The 14,586-nt window shown below is 22.9% G+C and overlaps 2 protein-coding genes across 3 annotated transcripts; one reads left to right on the top strand and one right to left on the bottom strand.

Moving 5' to 3' along the window:
* The first annotated feature begins 4,657 nt into the window (after positions 1 to 4,657).
* Positions 4,658 to 14,083, top strand: LOC122861163 (gonadotropin-releasing hormone receptor). 2 transcript variants are annotated; one of them, XM_044165369.1, is made up of 5 exons: positions 4,658 to 5,441; positions 12,318 to 12,501; positions 12,573 to 12,778; positions 13,603 to 13,724; positions 13,841 to 14,083. In XM_044165369.1, the coding sequence occupies exons 1-5, from the start codon at positions 4,878 to 4,880 to the stop codon at positions 13,974 to 13,976; spliced, it is 1,212 nt and encodes a 403-aa protein (XP_044021304.1). In that variant the 5' UTR covers positions 4,658 to 4,877; the 3' UTR covers positions 13,977 to 14,083. The 2 variants fall into 2 exon arrangements, with proteins under 2 accessions (XP_044021304.1, XP_044021303.1); XM_044165368.1 differs by having other exon boundaries at positions 4,666 to 5,441; positions 13,822 to 14,083.
* On the bottom strand, positions 10,665 to 12,059 carry LOC122861164 (splicing regulatory glutamine/lysine-rich protein 1-like). The gene is made up of 2 exons (XM_044165371.1): positions 11,654 to 12,059; positions 10,665 to 11,531 (listed from the first exon to the last, which is right to left on the bottom strand). The coding sequence occupies exons 1-2, from the start codon at positions 11,795 to 11,797 to the stop codon at positions 10,911 to 10,913; spliced, it is 765 nt and encodes a 254-aa protein (XP_044021306.1). The 5' UTR covers positions 11,798 to 12,059; the 3' UTR covers positions 10,665 to 10,910.
* Positions 14,084 to 14,586: the final 503 nt, after the last annotated feature.

Raw genomic sequence — 14,586 nt, 5'->3', positions numbered from 1 at the left:
TTATTTATTTATTGAATAATAAAAACAAAAATGATAAAATACTTGTCGTAAAATTATCGTAATGTTACATACCATAAAAAAATTATGTTACGAATGAATTTTTATTTTATAATTTTTTTTTTTTCCTGCAAGTAAATAAAAAAGAATATTTTTAAAAATATCATATATATTTTTCCAGTTTGTCACGATCATTCGGACAAACACGTTTTTCAAAATATAGCAAGGTCATTACGTGATCATAATTTCATCTAAAAAGAATGTTTTTTTTTTCTTTTGTAAGTAAAACCTTTTGATATTGTTTGATTCAGAATAATTTTAACACCTCAAAAAACTTTATAAATTAACAAAAAAAAAGTTTACATTATTGAGTTTTATGGAGACAACACAAGTATCTATATTAATAAGAGCTAAAAAAGCGAGACGTTAATATTATTGTGATTCTGCCAGTCCTGAGTATTAAAAAGAGAAAAAGAAAAAAAAAAACAAATGTAGTAGCAAACCGGCGCGTTTGGATAGCTCAACAATCGCCGCAGCAAGTGCCATTTTTGCCAGTCTGCAGGGTTTGCTTGAACCGTAAAGTTATATTAATTTTGTCTTCTCCGAAAATTAATAAAAAACCTACTCAATTAACTCTCTTTGATAGTCAAATACATCAGTAGTGTAAAAATATTTTTTGCATTGATAAAAAAACAATAAAAGTTAATGAAAATAATTAATTAAAATTTTTGTAAATACTGTAAAAAAAAAAACTTACTCATTAAAATTTAAAAACCATTTAAATGATTTTTAAAAACATAATTTTTATTCGAGATAATTTTCAACAAAACAATATTTAATTAAAAGTCGATAATCGTGTTTTAATTTGAATTTCATTTTGTTTTTTTATTAGTGGTAATGTGATTGTGATATTGATTATTGGAATAAATTTTTTACAGGTAATTAATACAAATATTCAAATTTCAATTTAAAATATAAATATTACTTTTATTATGTTATTAATTTTTTTTTTTTATTAATTCTCTATTGCAAAGTTTACTTTAGTTTATTATAATAATAAAAAAGTATTTATATTTATTTTTAATTATAATCAAAATCAATATTTATGGATTGGATGGTAATACGATATGATATATGCAAATATTTCTTTTGATTAATATCCGGTATTGAGTGATTTAATTTTGATAGGAAATTGAAAATTTACTGAGTTTATCATTGTCACGATACATTGATTAATCATAATAAAAAGTTAATTTAAAAATAATAATTAAAAGCGTATTTTGAAATTTATATTAAATTTATCTTGCTGTTTTATTTATTTATTATTTTTTTTGACAAAAATAATGAGAGTAAAAAAAAGTATATAGAAATGATGATCTTGAAAATATTCCCAAGATAGTATTTCCGAATTTCTGACTGACTAAGCTCCTCGGGTGGTCTACACTGTACATTATTGAAAAATAATAAAAGTTGGTGTCTTTCCAACAGGATTAATAAACAAAAAAACCTAACGATATATTTTTAATATCAATGTTGTCTTTGTTATTTTTTTTTTTTTTTTTGTAAAGAAACATACGACTGGTTGCCAAAGATTTGTGGCTTTGTGAAAATATAAATACATTGTAATTTAAAGTGAATAATGAACTTGATAAACTGATTGATATAAGCATACAATGCATCCAGTGTTTATCCTGTATGTACTTATCAAACTTATATGTTCAATTCATCACCTTGCACAGTTGGACACTTTCAAATTGTTACAAGTGTTAGTTGCAAGACTGCTACATTTTCTCTCGATTAAAATGTATTACCTTTAGTTACAATAATTAACCAACTCACCAAGATATATGATGATTAAAACAACAATTCAATTAATGCATTTTAATCTCATTTTAATTATAAAATATATATATATTTATTTTTTAAACTTTTCGTTTTAAAGATAAATGAATTTATAATATAATTAAACATTTATCTTAATAAAATATCGCGAGGGTGAGTTTTTTTTTTTTTATTCGTTTTTTAATTGAAAGTAAATATACGATACACAAAAAAAAAAAAAAAAATAAACGATTGTAAAATAATGAGATTACAAACAATAATAATAAGCAACATGGTCAGTCATTGAATATAAAACAATAGAGTAAATTTTGTACAGTGTATATTGAAAATATAGCGCACAGAAATTTATATTTATTTATGAAAATATTTTACATATTGACAAGAAATATTTATCGTCACGTTTGTCAGATAAATGATGCATATAAATTCTGTAATTTTAGTTTGTATGTGATTTATTTTACGATGTTATTGATGAATGAAAAAGATAGAAATTTTTACAGGAAATAATGAAAAATAAAACCTGCCTGATTTTTGGTAATTAAAAAAAAAAATATGTTGAGGTTATCAAGTTTTTATAATATATCATGTAAATGTAAATATTAACTTTCAACGACGAGGAAAAAAATTTTTTAAATGATTTTTAAATATATTAAAAATTCGTGAATGAATTATATTTGATAGAGCTATACAGAGCATTTTATTTGGTTGTCTACGCTAATCTTATGAAAAGAAATAATTTCTGAAATTCTTTGGATGAAAATATATATATTGTATCAGGCGCTGAAATTAAATTTATGACTTTATGTAATATTTTTTTTCTTTCTTTGTATATAGCTTCAATTTATCTCCTTTATTTTTTTTTTTCATTGTAAACAAAACAATATCAATATTGTAAAATCAAATATGATAGTTGCAAAATAAAAGTTCAATACAATAAATTTACCATAAATTTTTTTTTAAAAGTTTATGAAAAAAAAAATATAATCTGATATTGAAATAGTTGGTTTTATTTATTTTTTTCAACAACGCAAACTTTAATGATTAATATTCTATTGAAATTTTCATATAAAAAATGGATTTTTTTTTTTTTTTATAATGAGCATACTGTTTTTTTGGGTTTGCAAATATTTTATAAACTTTTTGTTATCGATTTATCGTAAAAAATTATTTTTTATTTATTCAACGAAATTTGAAAACACTGCTCGTTATGAATATTTATTTATTTCAAACTGTTTGGAAATTCAACAAAAAAAAACTAATTGCAATCATTTGATATAACTGCAATTAAATAAAAATAATTGGAAAAATAAATATTTACAAAATAGAAAAGTTATTTATTGAATAAAAATTTTATCAAATCGATAATTAAAAATATATCAATCAAGTGGATCTTTGTATAAAGTATTTATTTTTTAAAGCATCTATTGGCTTAATCATTTTTCATTCAAAAAAAGATCAAGAGAATTATTTCTACTCTCAATCATGTACAAACCCTCGAGGGAAAAATCATAGTATTCAATTTTCTATTTAGATGCAAACAATGATTTTCAAAGTACATAAAAATAGTGGATCAATAAAAATTCATTCAATTTTTTACAAAGCATTTTACAATTCAAATAATACATTCAAAAAGAAATTCAATAAGTTTCAAAAAATCAGCTGAATCTTTTTTATTGATTATATTTTTAAATAAAAAACATGCATTGAATCATCAGGCTATTTTGATCTTTGAATTTATTTATTTATTTTTTTATTAATACCATAATCTTTTGAAAAATATTATGTAAAGGTTGTTCGAGAATTTGTGGAAAAAAATAAAATAAAAAAAAAAAAAGGTTGTCTTTCATCTTTTCATGTATTTTTCAAACGACTATAAAAAACATGACTTTTTTTTTCAACATATATTTAAATTCTCTGTATTGTGTATATATGTATTCATCACTTAAAACTTTAACTTAAAAATTTCATATGCACTAGCATATAAAACACATTTATAGATGCATCTTTTTGCAGAATAAACTTGACACCATATTTTTTTGATAAAGTATATAAAAGTTATAAACATAATTCTCTGGAAAATCGAAACAAGGTGTAACATAATTTCGAAATAAACCGAGTAAATAAAATACTTAATTGCTTGATTTTTTTAATTAACACACTCACTTTGTTTACAAATAAATATTGCAATTTGTTTGGATACACTCGATTCAATTGATAGAGTTTAAAAAGAAACTTTCAATGAAAAACTAATCAGTATAGGTTGTTTTTTTCAGTTAGCTCACAATTCAATCTAAATATACTGAAACCATTTAAACCAAGTATTACAAAAAGATCTCACGTAATCTTTAAATGACTACACGTATTCAAGTTTTTCAATGCTCTTGAATTTCAACATGCACTGTTTCTATTTCAAACTAAAATAAGTATTTTGTTTTTTTTTTTTTTTCTTTTAAAACGTCATTTTATGACCCAAAAAAGCTTTTAAAACTTATATACTAAATTCAAATATTTTAATCATAATAAAAAAGCACAATTTACAAAATAAAAAATATAAATTACACATGTTTTTGATAAAATAAAATCAAAATTAATTCAAAACAAATTTTTGTTTTAAATTTAAAAAAGAAAATACAATAAATATTTTTACATTTTTCTTTAACAAAATTATACCGTACAAATATATATTTTTTTTTCTTTTTATACTAGACTATTTTATGTCTTTATGATAATCACATTTTTATAAATATATATATTTTTTTTTTCACAGATATTTCGATTCAAGAATTCTACAAAATATTACCATAAATCAGATAATGATATCTCATGAAAAGAATTGGAACAAAACGATCAACTAAATTACAAAAAAAAAAAGTTAAAAAAAAAAAGAATTTAGCAAGACTAAATTTAGCAGTAATTTCACGTTAAAAAAAAAAATCCTACTTGCAAAAATTTATTGAGAAAAAAAAAAAAGGAAAAAGAAAATAATGTCATCAAGTGGTTGAAATTTATTTTAACGATAATTTTGTACTATTGTACTAATGGACTCAATGAGCAGTAATGTTTTTTTTCCTCCATGTGATAATTTCACAAATGAAATTAATTCATGGTACAACAAAAGTCATGGTAGTATCATCAATGATTCCATGATAAATAAAACATGTTTAGAGCATGCACCAATTTTAACAAAACAAGCATATTTCAAAGCAATTGTTTTGGCATTTATGGCAGGTTTAAGTTTAATTGCAAATATTGCAACAATATGGTCAATAAGAAAAAATAAAAGAAAACATCATGGATGCTCGGCTGTTTATACACTAATATTACATTTATCAGTTGCTGATTTATTTGTTACAATTTTTTGTATTGCTGGTGAAAGTTTTTGGAGTTATACCGTTGCATGGCCATGGGGAAATATAACATGTAAATTATTTAAATTTTTACAAATGTTTAGTCTTTATTTGAGCACATTTGTATTAGTACTTATTGGAGTTGATAGATTTATTGCTGTTAGATATCCAATGAAAAGTCTTAATACAGCACAACGTTGTAATCGATTGGTTATTATCACATGGATTATATCATTTATACTGAGCATACCCCAGGTAAGTTTTCATATATTAAATTTTATTTTTAAGTTTTAAGTAAAGTTAATATCTATTGAATTAATTGACGGTTATTTTATTATATTTTTTATTTAAATTTATAAATAGTATAGATATTATCGAAAATACATTTTCATTGATTATTTTAATTTTTAGTTTTTTTTTTTGGCTATAGATTGTACGTGGTTTTTAGAAAGATATCTTTTTTCTTTTTCTTTCAATGTCTTTCAAACACGCGAGATTGTGGGGGCTAAAACTTTTGGAATAAAAAATTGTTGTTTCTCTAGATAAAAGCTGGTTGATTTTTTTGTAGTTCCGTCTTGTTTTTGTGGTTTGAAAAAATTTATTTTACTTACAAACTTGTGATAATAAATAAAAATCATGATGATATATTGATATACTGACGTAATTTTGTACATATAAATAAAAAACAAATTTACTAGTTTACAGAGATATTAGATAAATCACAAATAAATTCAAATTTGTTAGATTATTTGGTTTTTTTTATTTGCTATGTATGGAATGCACTGATGCGCTTGATTTCTTGATGAAAAAAAATGAAAATAAAATAACCTTTCAGAAATAAAGCAAACTATTTTCATGTAAATTTCAATTGAAAGTCGATAAAACGTGGAAAGTTTTATTAGAGTTTAAAAATTTTTTATAAAAGTTTTTTTTTAATTTGTAAGAATATTGGATTATTGGAATTTCGTCAAATATTTTTAGCAAAAAGAAAAAAAATCTAAATGTAATTTAAAGTGTGAAAAATTCAGTTTGTTAGAAATTGTTGACTGCGATATCTTGTTATTGAATTTCGTTGATTCTACTGGAATTTTGTTCAAATTTCAGTTTACAAGGACATAAATATGAATATATGAAAACTTTGGTGCAATCTCGAGCTTAACATTCAGGCACATATCATCCAAAGTTATTTAAATTTGGTAACTTAAATTATATTGTATTTCAATTAATGTGGGATTCTGCACGTGCTACCGTAAAATCTTTTAACTATTTTCATCACGAACATGCATAAATGTCAGTTGTGAATTTAACAATTTATTAATAATATTATTGATATTAAAAAATTTTTTTCTATTTAATTTTATTTACCAGAATCAGTAGACCTGTTTGAATATAGAAAACAAATATTTGTACAAATAAAACTGTGACAAATTTTATATTATTATGATTTTTTTTTTTTCTAGTATATTATTTTGTGGATTAGGAATTAAAAACAGTAGCCATGAATATGACATTGTGTTTTGAAAGATTGTCAATTTAAAAAAAAAAAGTTGATCTTTTTATTTTTAAAATTATGAATATCTTGATTTTTTAGACTTTTGTAAATCATATAGTGCTTATCGCATTGAACAGATTTATTTAAGCTTAAAAAACACCCACGAAGATTTAAGTCAAAAGATAAATATTTTATATTTCTATATAATATTTAGCTTTAGTATATATTTTATTATCAAACAAATAATAATAAAATAAAAAACCCAAGTATATTAGAAACGTAACTTTATTTTTAGAAGATTTTTTTATAAAAAAAAAAAATATAAATTGAATATCACATACCATTTGTACAAGGTATTTTTATTACAAGGTATTTCAAATGTCTTTTCCATTTCTTCACTTAAATTTTTTCGTCTCGACTGACCGAACAGAAAGCCCTATTTTCCGCTACCTTTATAAATCTATTCTTATAAAAAAAATCACCAGAAAATATTTGTCTCACAGAAAAAAAAAATAAAAATACAAGAAACTTTGTTTTTTAATTTTTTTTCTTTCATATCCAATTTATTGTCATTCAACATAATATATTTTCATCTTCAATTCTCAATAATGTTAATTTCATAAAATTGAAAAAATAAATATATTTACTTCAATCCGATTATAAACAATCATAATTTAATTCTTTTATTATTTTTTTTCGTGTTTTTTACGATGGATATTAATATCGAAATTTGCATAGTTCCGTGAGATTAATTTATATGCGTCAAATGGGCTATCAAAACATGGAAAAAAACAACCAAAAATAAAATTGCATGGTGGTCTCAAAACAATTTTAAATCGTATACGCGCCAGTTTTCATCTAAAATCATAACGAGAATAAAATAACAACGTCAACTTTCAACAGTTGTACAACTATAATAAAATAATAATCATGAATGTATTCCCAAGTAACTGTAACAAATCATAAAAAATGCAATCATCAATTTAATCTAAAAAAAAAAAAAAAAAACACACACAGTCACAAAACAACTATAATTTTATTTCCACATATTATTAATTTTTTGGTCAACAAAATTCCTTGTTTTATTTCGTTTTTAATAAATTATATTACGTGTTAAAGATATTGTTCAGTTTAAAAATTATTTATCAAGGTAAATAAATCGATAAAAAAATTCATTGTACATAAAAAAAAAAAAATAGTGCTTGAATAATACATAATTGAATATTTGAAATAAATTTTTTATAAAATATTTATCGAGTACATTGGTGCCAAGTTTAATTCGTTCAGCAAGTCTAATTCGTTTACTTGAAGGTCAAAAAAATATACAAAATATTTAAAAAAAAATAGAATATTTTTATATACACTACGCGAAATAAAAAGCTCATACGCAAATTGTACTAAATCGGGTTTTTAACCGTCAATAATTATTCATGCTATTGTTAAAATATAAAGAAAAAAAATATAGATAAAAAAATATTGTAAAGAGATTAAATTTAAGAGTCATCATCACAAAAGTATTAAGCAATTATTTTATTTTTGTATACAATAAAAAATAATTATATGTGTCAATTAACCATCTATTTGAAGAGCATGAGTTAAACAAATGATTAGGGTAGAATTTATTTCACCACGGGCATTGGATAAGTTGATGTGAATTATCGCCGTGTATCAGTAACACTTGATCCGAGACTTTTCATCGATCTTTCAATGAGTCATGAAGATATATTCGTGGCATATAATAATAAATTAACTTTGTGTTTACAAACTATTTATTTAAATATTCATTAATTTAATTTGCTTATAATTTAAATTGTTATTTTACTTTCCTTAGCATTGTTTTATTTTTTTTTTTTGTTTTTCTTATGTTTATTTATTTTATATTTTTTTATCTGTCCAAGAATGTTTTGATATATGGCATAAGTAAAATTATTCAAATAAATAAAAGTACATTAATTGAGACAATTTAAAAATATAAAAAAATATTTTACGTAATCTTGAAAGAGTTTTTTTTTATCATTTTTGTAAGTTGTTGAAAAAACAAGTATAAAATTTATGTACTTTTTAAAATAAATATTTTATTTATTTGGTTGAATTTTATAAACTACTGAATTTTTTATTTTGCAAATATCAATTTTATATTTTTTAACGAAACAGTACACTTGCAAATTCTTTTAAAAATACTTTTTTACTTTGAGCAATGAGGCACTTTATACTATTCAAAAGTTTTTATATAGATAATTTTCTTTTGCCTTTGTGTTTATTGTAATCATTTATATTTGTCTTCAAGGTTGAAAGTAACTCAATTTATATTAAATTTAAAAATCTTTCCAACCTCATAAGTTTATACAAATTGGGTTATCAAGTTGAAGTAATTTTTTTATTATCAAATTTAAAAACAAATTTACAAGTAAATTAATAATATTCCTTTGAAAATTTTTATTTTAAAAATACCAATTATTTATTGAGTAGTTGGAATACATGATGATTGACAAGTTTTGTGTCTAAATTCATATTAAATTTATTCTATATAAATTCTTGTCAATAACCCTTCATTCACATTATCCCAATTCATTGTTTTAAAATTATTATTTATTGATTATTTAGCTATGTTTATAACATTATAATTTTCCTCCAAATCCTTGCAACACTTTTAGACTAAAATTCATGTACAAAGAAAAGAAAAAAAGATATAATATTATTTTCCTTTTAAACGAAGCTATTATGTTCATAGCTATATGTAATATTTGAATAGAAGATGTGTAATGTACACCTGAATAAAATATATGCATGTCTGTGGCATTCTTAATTATATTCTTGATTGTGTTTGTCAGCATGAACATACCAGCTGTAATACAAGTGAACAGATATCTTGCTGTATTCTCAACACTGATTGTACGTTTAGCGAATATACTACCTACACGCACGTTCTTTTCCAAGGATTTTTTTTTATTTTATCATTAATTTTTATAGACTCATATATGTAAACATGAATTTCGTGATACTAAAATATTTTTCCCAACATTAAAAATTTTAAGTCATTAATTCTTGTCAAAGTAACTGACATATGTTTTATTTTTTTTTTTCTCCTCCTCATTATGTTTATTATAAATATAATTTTTCATTTTTTTTTTTTTGAAACTTTTGCTAGTAATTATTTCATTAAAAAAAAATAAAGTTAAAAATCGTTCAGCTAAGTTTAGGTAAATTTTTTTTAAATGTAAAAATAATATCTCGTTGATAAAAAGGAAAAATATTTATTTTTATTTTATTACGTGGAAATTATTTTTTATATGATGTCTGAGTTATTCTATTTTTAAATTAGAAATATAAAATAAAAAAATATCAAAGAAAATTTAATTTCTTCATTAAACGAAAAAATAAAAGGAGAAAAAAAAAAAAATGTATATATTATTTTAATATCCATAGCACGTGTAAAACTTTTTCAATTGATGATTTAAACTCTTTCTCGCTGTACAATAATTCCAAGTTTCATAAATCCAGCCACCTCATTGATTTAATCTGAAACTTCTTAACTTATCACCAAAAAATTTTTTCAATGCTTGGTATTTTTTTTTTAAAATAAAATGAACAACGAAAAATAAAGCTTCAACGCTGAAAAAAACTGGGCCAAACGTATAAACAGAATAAAACTTTTAAGGAAAACTGAACAAAGCAATACGAAAAGCTGGCGTTTCTTTTTTTTTTTTTCAAACCTTTTTTGTATGTGTGAATTTATCTCTGTAAACTGCCTGCCAGACAAGGCAATTTCAAGGAACACTGACGGCATCCTCATTCATCCTTTGATGACGCTAAAGAATTTAAGACTACATTTATTCACCCTTTATATCCCCAGAGCGTTCAATACTAATATAAATTCAAGTTTGACATCAAACAAAACCTTAATATCCAATAGCCACTCATAGCATCAACTTAATTATCTCCAAAAAAAATATAACCATACATTAAGTCAAAATAAAACAAGAAAATTCACAATAAACAAGACAAAAAAAAAATATAATTTTCATGTAATAAAATTCCAAGTATATTACCACATATAAAAAAAATTATAATAAAAAATCAGATATAAAAATATAAAAACCATATCGTAAAATTCAAGATGACTCATGTCACATTGTACTAAGCAACTGGTAGTATAAAATAGATAAAAATCAATTTATATAAATCGATTTTTATGCTCATGATTTTTTTTGTTTTCTTCTTTGTTTTTTTCTTTATGAATACATTGAAGAACGACTTCGACTTCGACTTCCACTTCTGCTTCCACGACTACGTGTTCGACTTCGGCAATCACTTCGACTTTTACTTAATTTTCTATGTGGATTTGTCGTAACATCATCAAAATCCAATGTGCACTTGTTGCTATCTTTTTCACTCTTTACAGAACAAACATCTGATTTTGTTTCTGGACGTTGTAATTTTTCTGGACAAACACAATTTCCACGTTTGCTCTTTTTACGTTTATTTCTTTTGGATTTTCTTGATTTTTTAGTTCCACAGTCATATTTACTACGGCTTTTACGTTGTTTACGTGATTTACTTTTACGTTTACTTTTACGTCTACGAGAACTACCACATCCTTTCATTTTTCTCGATTTCGATTTTCTTGATCTACTTCTTCCACGTCTAGCACTTTTTTTTCTCATACTACCACAATGGCCCGATGATTTTTTTTTTCGTTGCATTTGCTTACGTTTTCTGCATACAAGATTTAAAAGACCAAGCTTATTATACCCAATTGAATTAAGATCCATTTCTCCATTTGGTATAGTATAGTGACCATCTGTTTCTCGTAAGATCCCCTTCATTTTGGCTCGTTTTAATGCCGCCAACACCTGATGTTTTAATTTAATACAATTTAATGACCCAAGTCCATAATAAGTTTTAAAAAAAAAATGATAATGCATATATTGTTTTTTATGATCGAAAATTATGATAAAATATTTTTTTTTTTCACCTGACGCCTTGCTACATCTTCAGGAACATCACAAGCTGATGAAATATAATTTAAAATTTCACGTGGATTTGGTCCATGTCGACTTTGTATATTTTTAATTGCTGTTATAATAAGAGCCAAAGGCTTGGCTTTAATATTTGACATGATTTCTCAAATGATAATGGCTTTGATAAAATAAAATAAATAAAAAAAAATAAAAACTAATGATGTCTATTTCAATCAAACAAAAATGGGTTAATGAGACATTTTTCTTTCACAATATTTTATCTGATAAATAATATTTTATTTATTTACTCAAATTTATTCACTTAGAAATTTTGACTTAATTTTTTTTTTTGTTCTAACGACAGACACAAAAATTTTTAATGATATGATGAAAAATATATAAAAAACATTCTTTTGTTTGACTTTTTTTGTTTTTAATATTAATTTTCAATTTAAAAAAAAAAAAATGAAAAACAAGAATAAATAAATAAAGGGGAATTTAACTGATGATACTTCAGATAATAGATAAATTTTATTTTTTATTTTAAACTATTTACACGTGTTAAAATTCATTTGAAAATGTGGATTCTTAGCCACTTACTATTATTACTAGAATATTAATAATATAAGCGTTAATTATTTTTAGACAAAGTAGAATAATAATAATTATTATTTGCAGATGGTTGTGTTTCACGTTGCAAAAGGACCATTTATCGAAGAATTTTCTCAGTGTGTTACTCATGGAACATATACTGAACCTTGGCAAGAACAATTATACGCAATTTTAAGTCTTATATTTATGTTTATTTTACCACTTATTTTTCTCATTGTAACATACGTTTCAACAGTAATAACAATTGCACGTGAGTAATTTAATTTTAATAATTTGATAACTTTTTACTTTTCTAATTTTAATATAATTATTTTCATTTAGAAAGTGGAAAAGCTTTCAAGCCAGAAGTTGCAAATGCTCATAATGCAAATCATCTGACTGGTGATATTAATCGTCGTCGTTTAATTCATCGTGCTAAAAGTAAATCACTTCGTATTAGTATTGTCATTGTAACTGCATTTGTTTTATGGTGGACACCTTATTATACCATGATGATTATTTGCATGTTTTTGGATCCTGATGAACATGTAAGTTCAATATTTTTCTATTACCCATTTTTTTAAAAAAAATAAAACTTTGTTCATAATTTATCATCAATTATGTTGCCTAAAACACACATGAACATCTTGGCGAATTTTTTCAATCAACATTAATCATCATCAGCTAATTGTCGTTAAAAGAAATTTATGATAAATTGACTGGTTTATGAACGACCCCATAAGGGTGTAAAAAAAATACCTGACATGGTATCTCAATCATAATTAAAAATGTTTTTTTTTTTTTTTTATTTTTTAAAACATCGTATTTATAAAGGTTTTTTTTTTTCGCTGGTAACCAGTGAACTTTTATGTTGGATCGATGCCAGTTAATAGCTTTTCTGTTTAAAGCGAAACCAACAAAGTGTCAGAGATACATGCATAAAAAAGTATCCACCCATAAAAAATATTTAGTAATATATTTAAAGTGTTTTACATATAATACCAAACGAAAAGTTAATTATATATTGATATATTTAATCGTATAAATTATTTTTATTTTTTCGATAGTTAATTATCCTCTTTGTTGGTTTTTTTTTTGTTATTTTTTTAAAACTATTTTTACATAAATAAAATTAAAACTTTTAGTATATTGTTAATGTAATTAAACTTGACCTATTCGTAGAGGTACAACTTGCACAGTAGATTGTATCAATTTAAAGTTTTAATCTCAAAAAAGAAATACATAGTGTTGATATTTTATCAAATACATTTTACTTTAAACTTAAGATCCAAGTCAGCTTGTATATTAAAAAATCTTACAAGTTAATTAATGATGTATATACCTATATTAAAAAGTTTATTAATTATTTCAGCTAAGTAAAGATATGCAAAGTGGAATTTTTTTTTTTGGCATGTCAAATAGTCTTGTGAATCCTTTGATATATGGCGCATTTCATTTATGGCCAAAAAAAAGACGTCCAGGATTTAGATACAGGTAACATCATTAATACAAAAAAAAAATATATATACAATTAACTAGTATTAATTATTATTTTTATTTTTTAATTTTATAAACTCTGCATTTATTGCAGAGACGGTTCAACAATGCAGCATCGTAGTGCAACAACCAATGCGAGTTTTATGCTTGCAACAAGAGGAGGTAGTACAAGACTCATCAGTAATTCAACAAAAAAATCTGATACCAACATTCAGGGAAATCCTCATCCGATTGACGAAACAGTACTAATGAAGCTCATTGAAAAACCAAAAAAAATTAACAACGAAAAAACAGAAAGTAAAACAAAAATTATATTACGTTTTAATAATACTACTATTTTAACTAATTAATTTTTATATCATTATAATTTATTATTTTTTCATGATAAACATAAAATTGAAAAAAATCCATAAACAAAAATCATTCAATTAATTTTATTTCTACATCAAAAACAGATATGATACTCAAATTTTAACCGAATAATTTTTATCTACCTCATTATTATTATGACAAATGATTTTTTTATTTTTATTTAATTTTATTATCTTTATATTATTTAATTTTTAAAAATTCATTGACATTAATTTTTTATTTAATTTTCTATGTGATGTAGTATTATTTTATATAGGTGTAAAAAATTTATAAAGCTATTTTAAAAATACAAATATTGTAAAATTGATGTAAAATAATAAGTACTAGAATTTTATACAGTAATCAAATGTATTTTCATTTGGCATATATAAGTACTAGAATTTAGAACAATAATTAAATGATAATTATTGTATGAAATTCTAGTACTGCTTTGATAATCATGTAACAAAAAAATTAAATAAATATCTACTGGAAAATTAAATTAAAA

Source organism: Aphidius gifuensis, linkage group LG1 (genome assembly GCF_014905175.1).
Source record: "Aphidius gifuensis isolate YNYX2018 linkage group LG1, ASM1490517v1, whole genome shotgun sequence".
Lineage (NCBI taxonomy): Eukaryota > Metazoa > Arthropoda > Insecta > Hymenoptera > Braconidae > Aphidius > Aphidius gifuensis.
The sequence above is the reverse complement of the archived record's forward strand: the minus strand, read 5'-3'. Positions and strand labels throughout refer to the sequence as shown.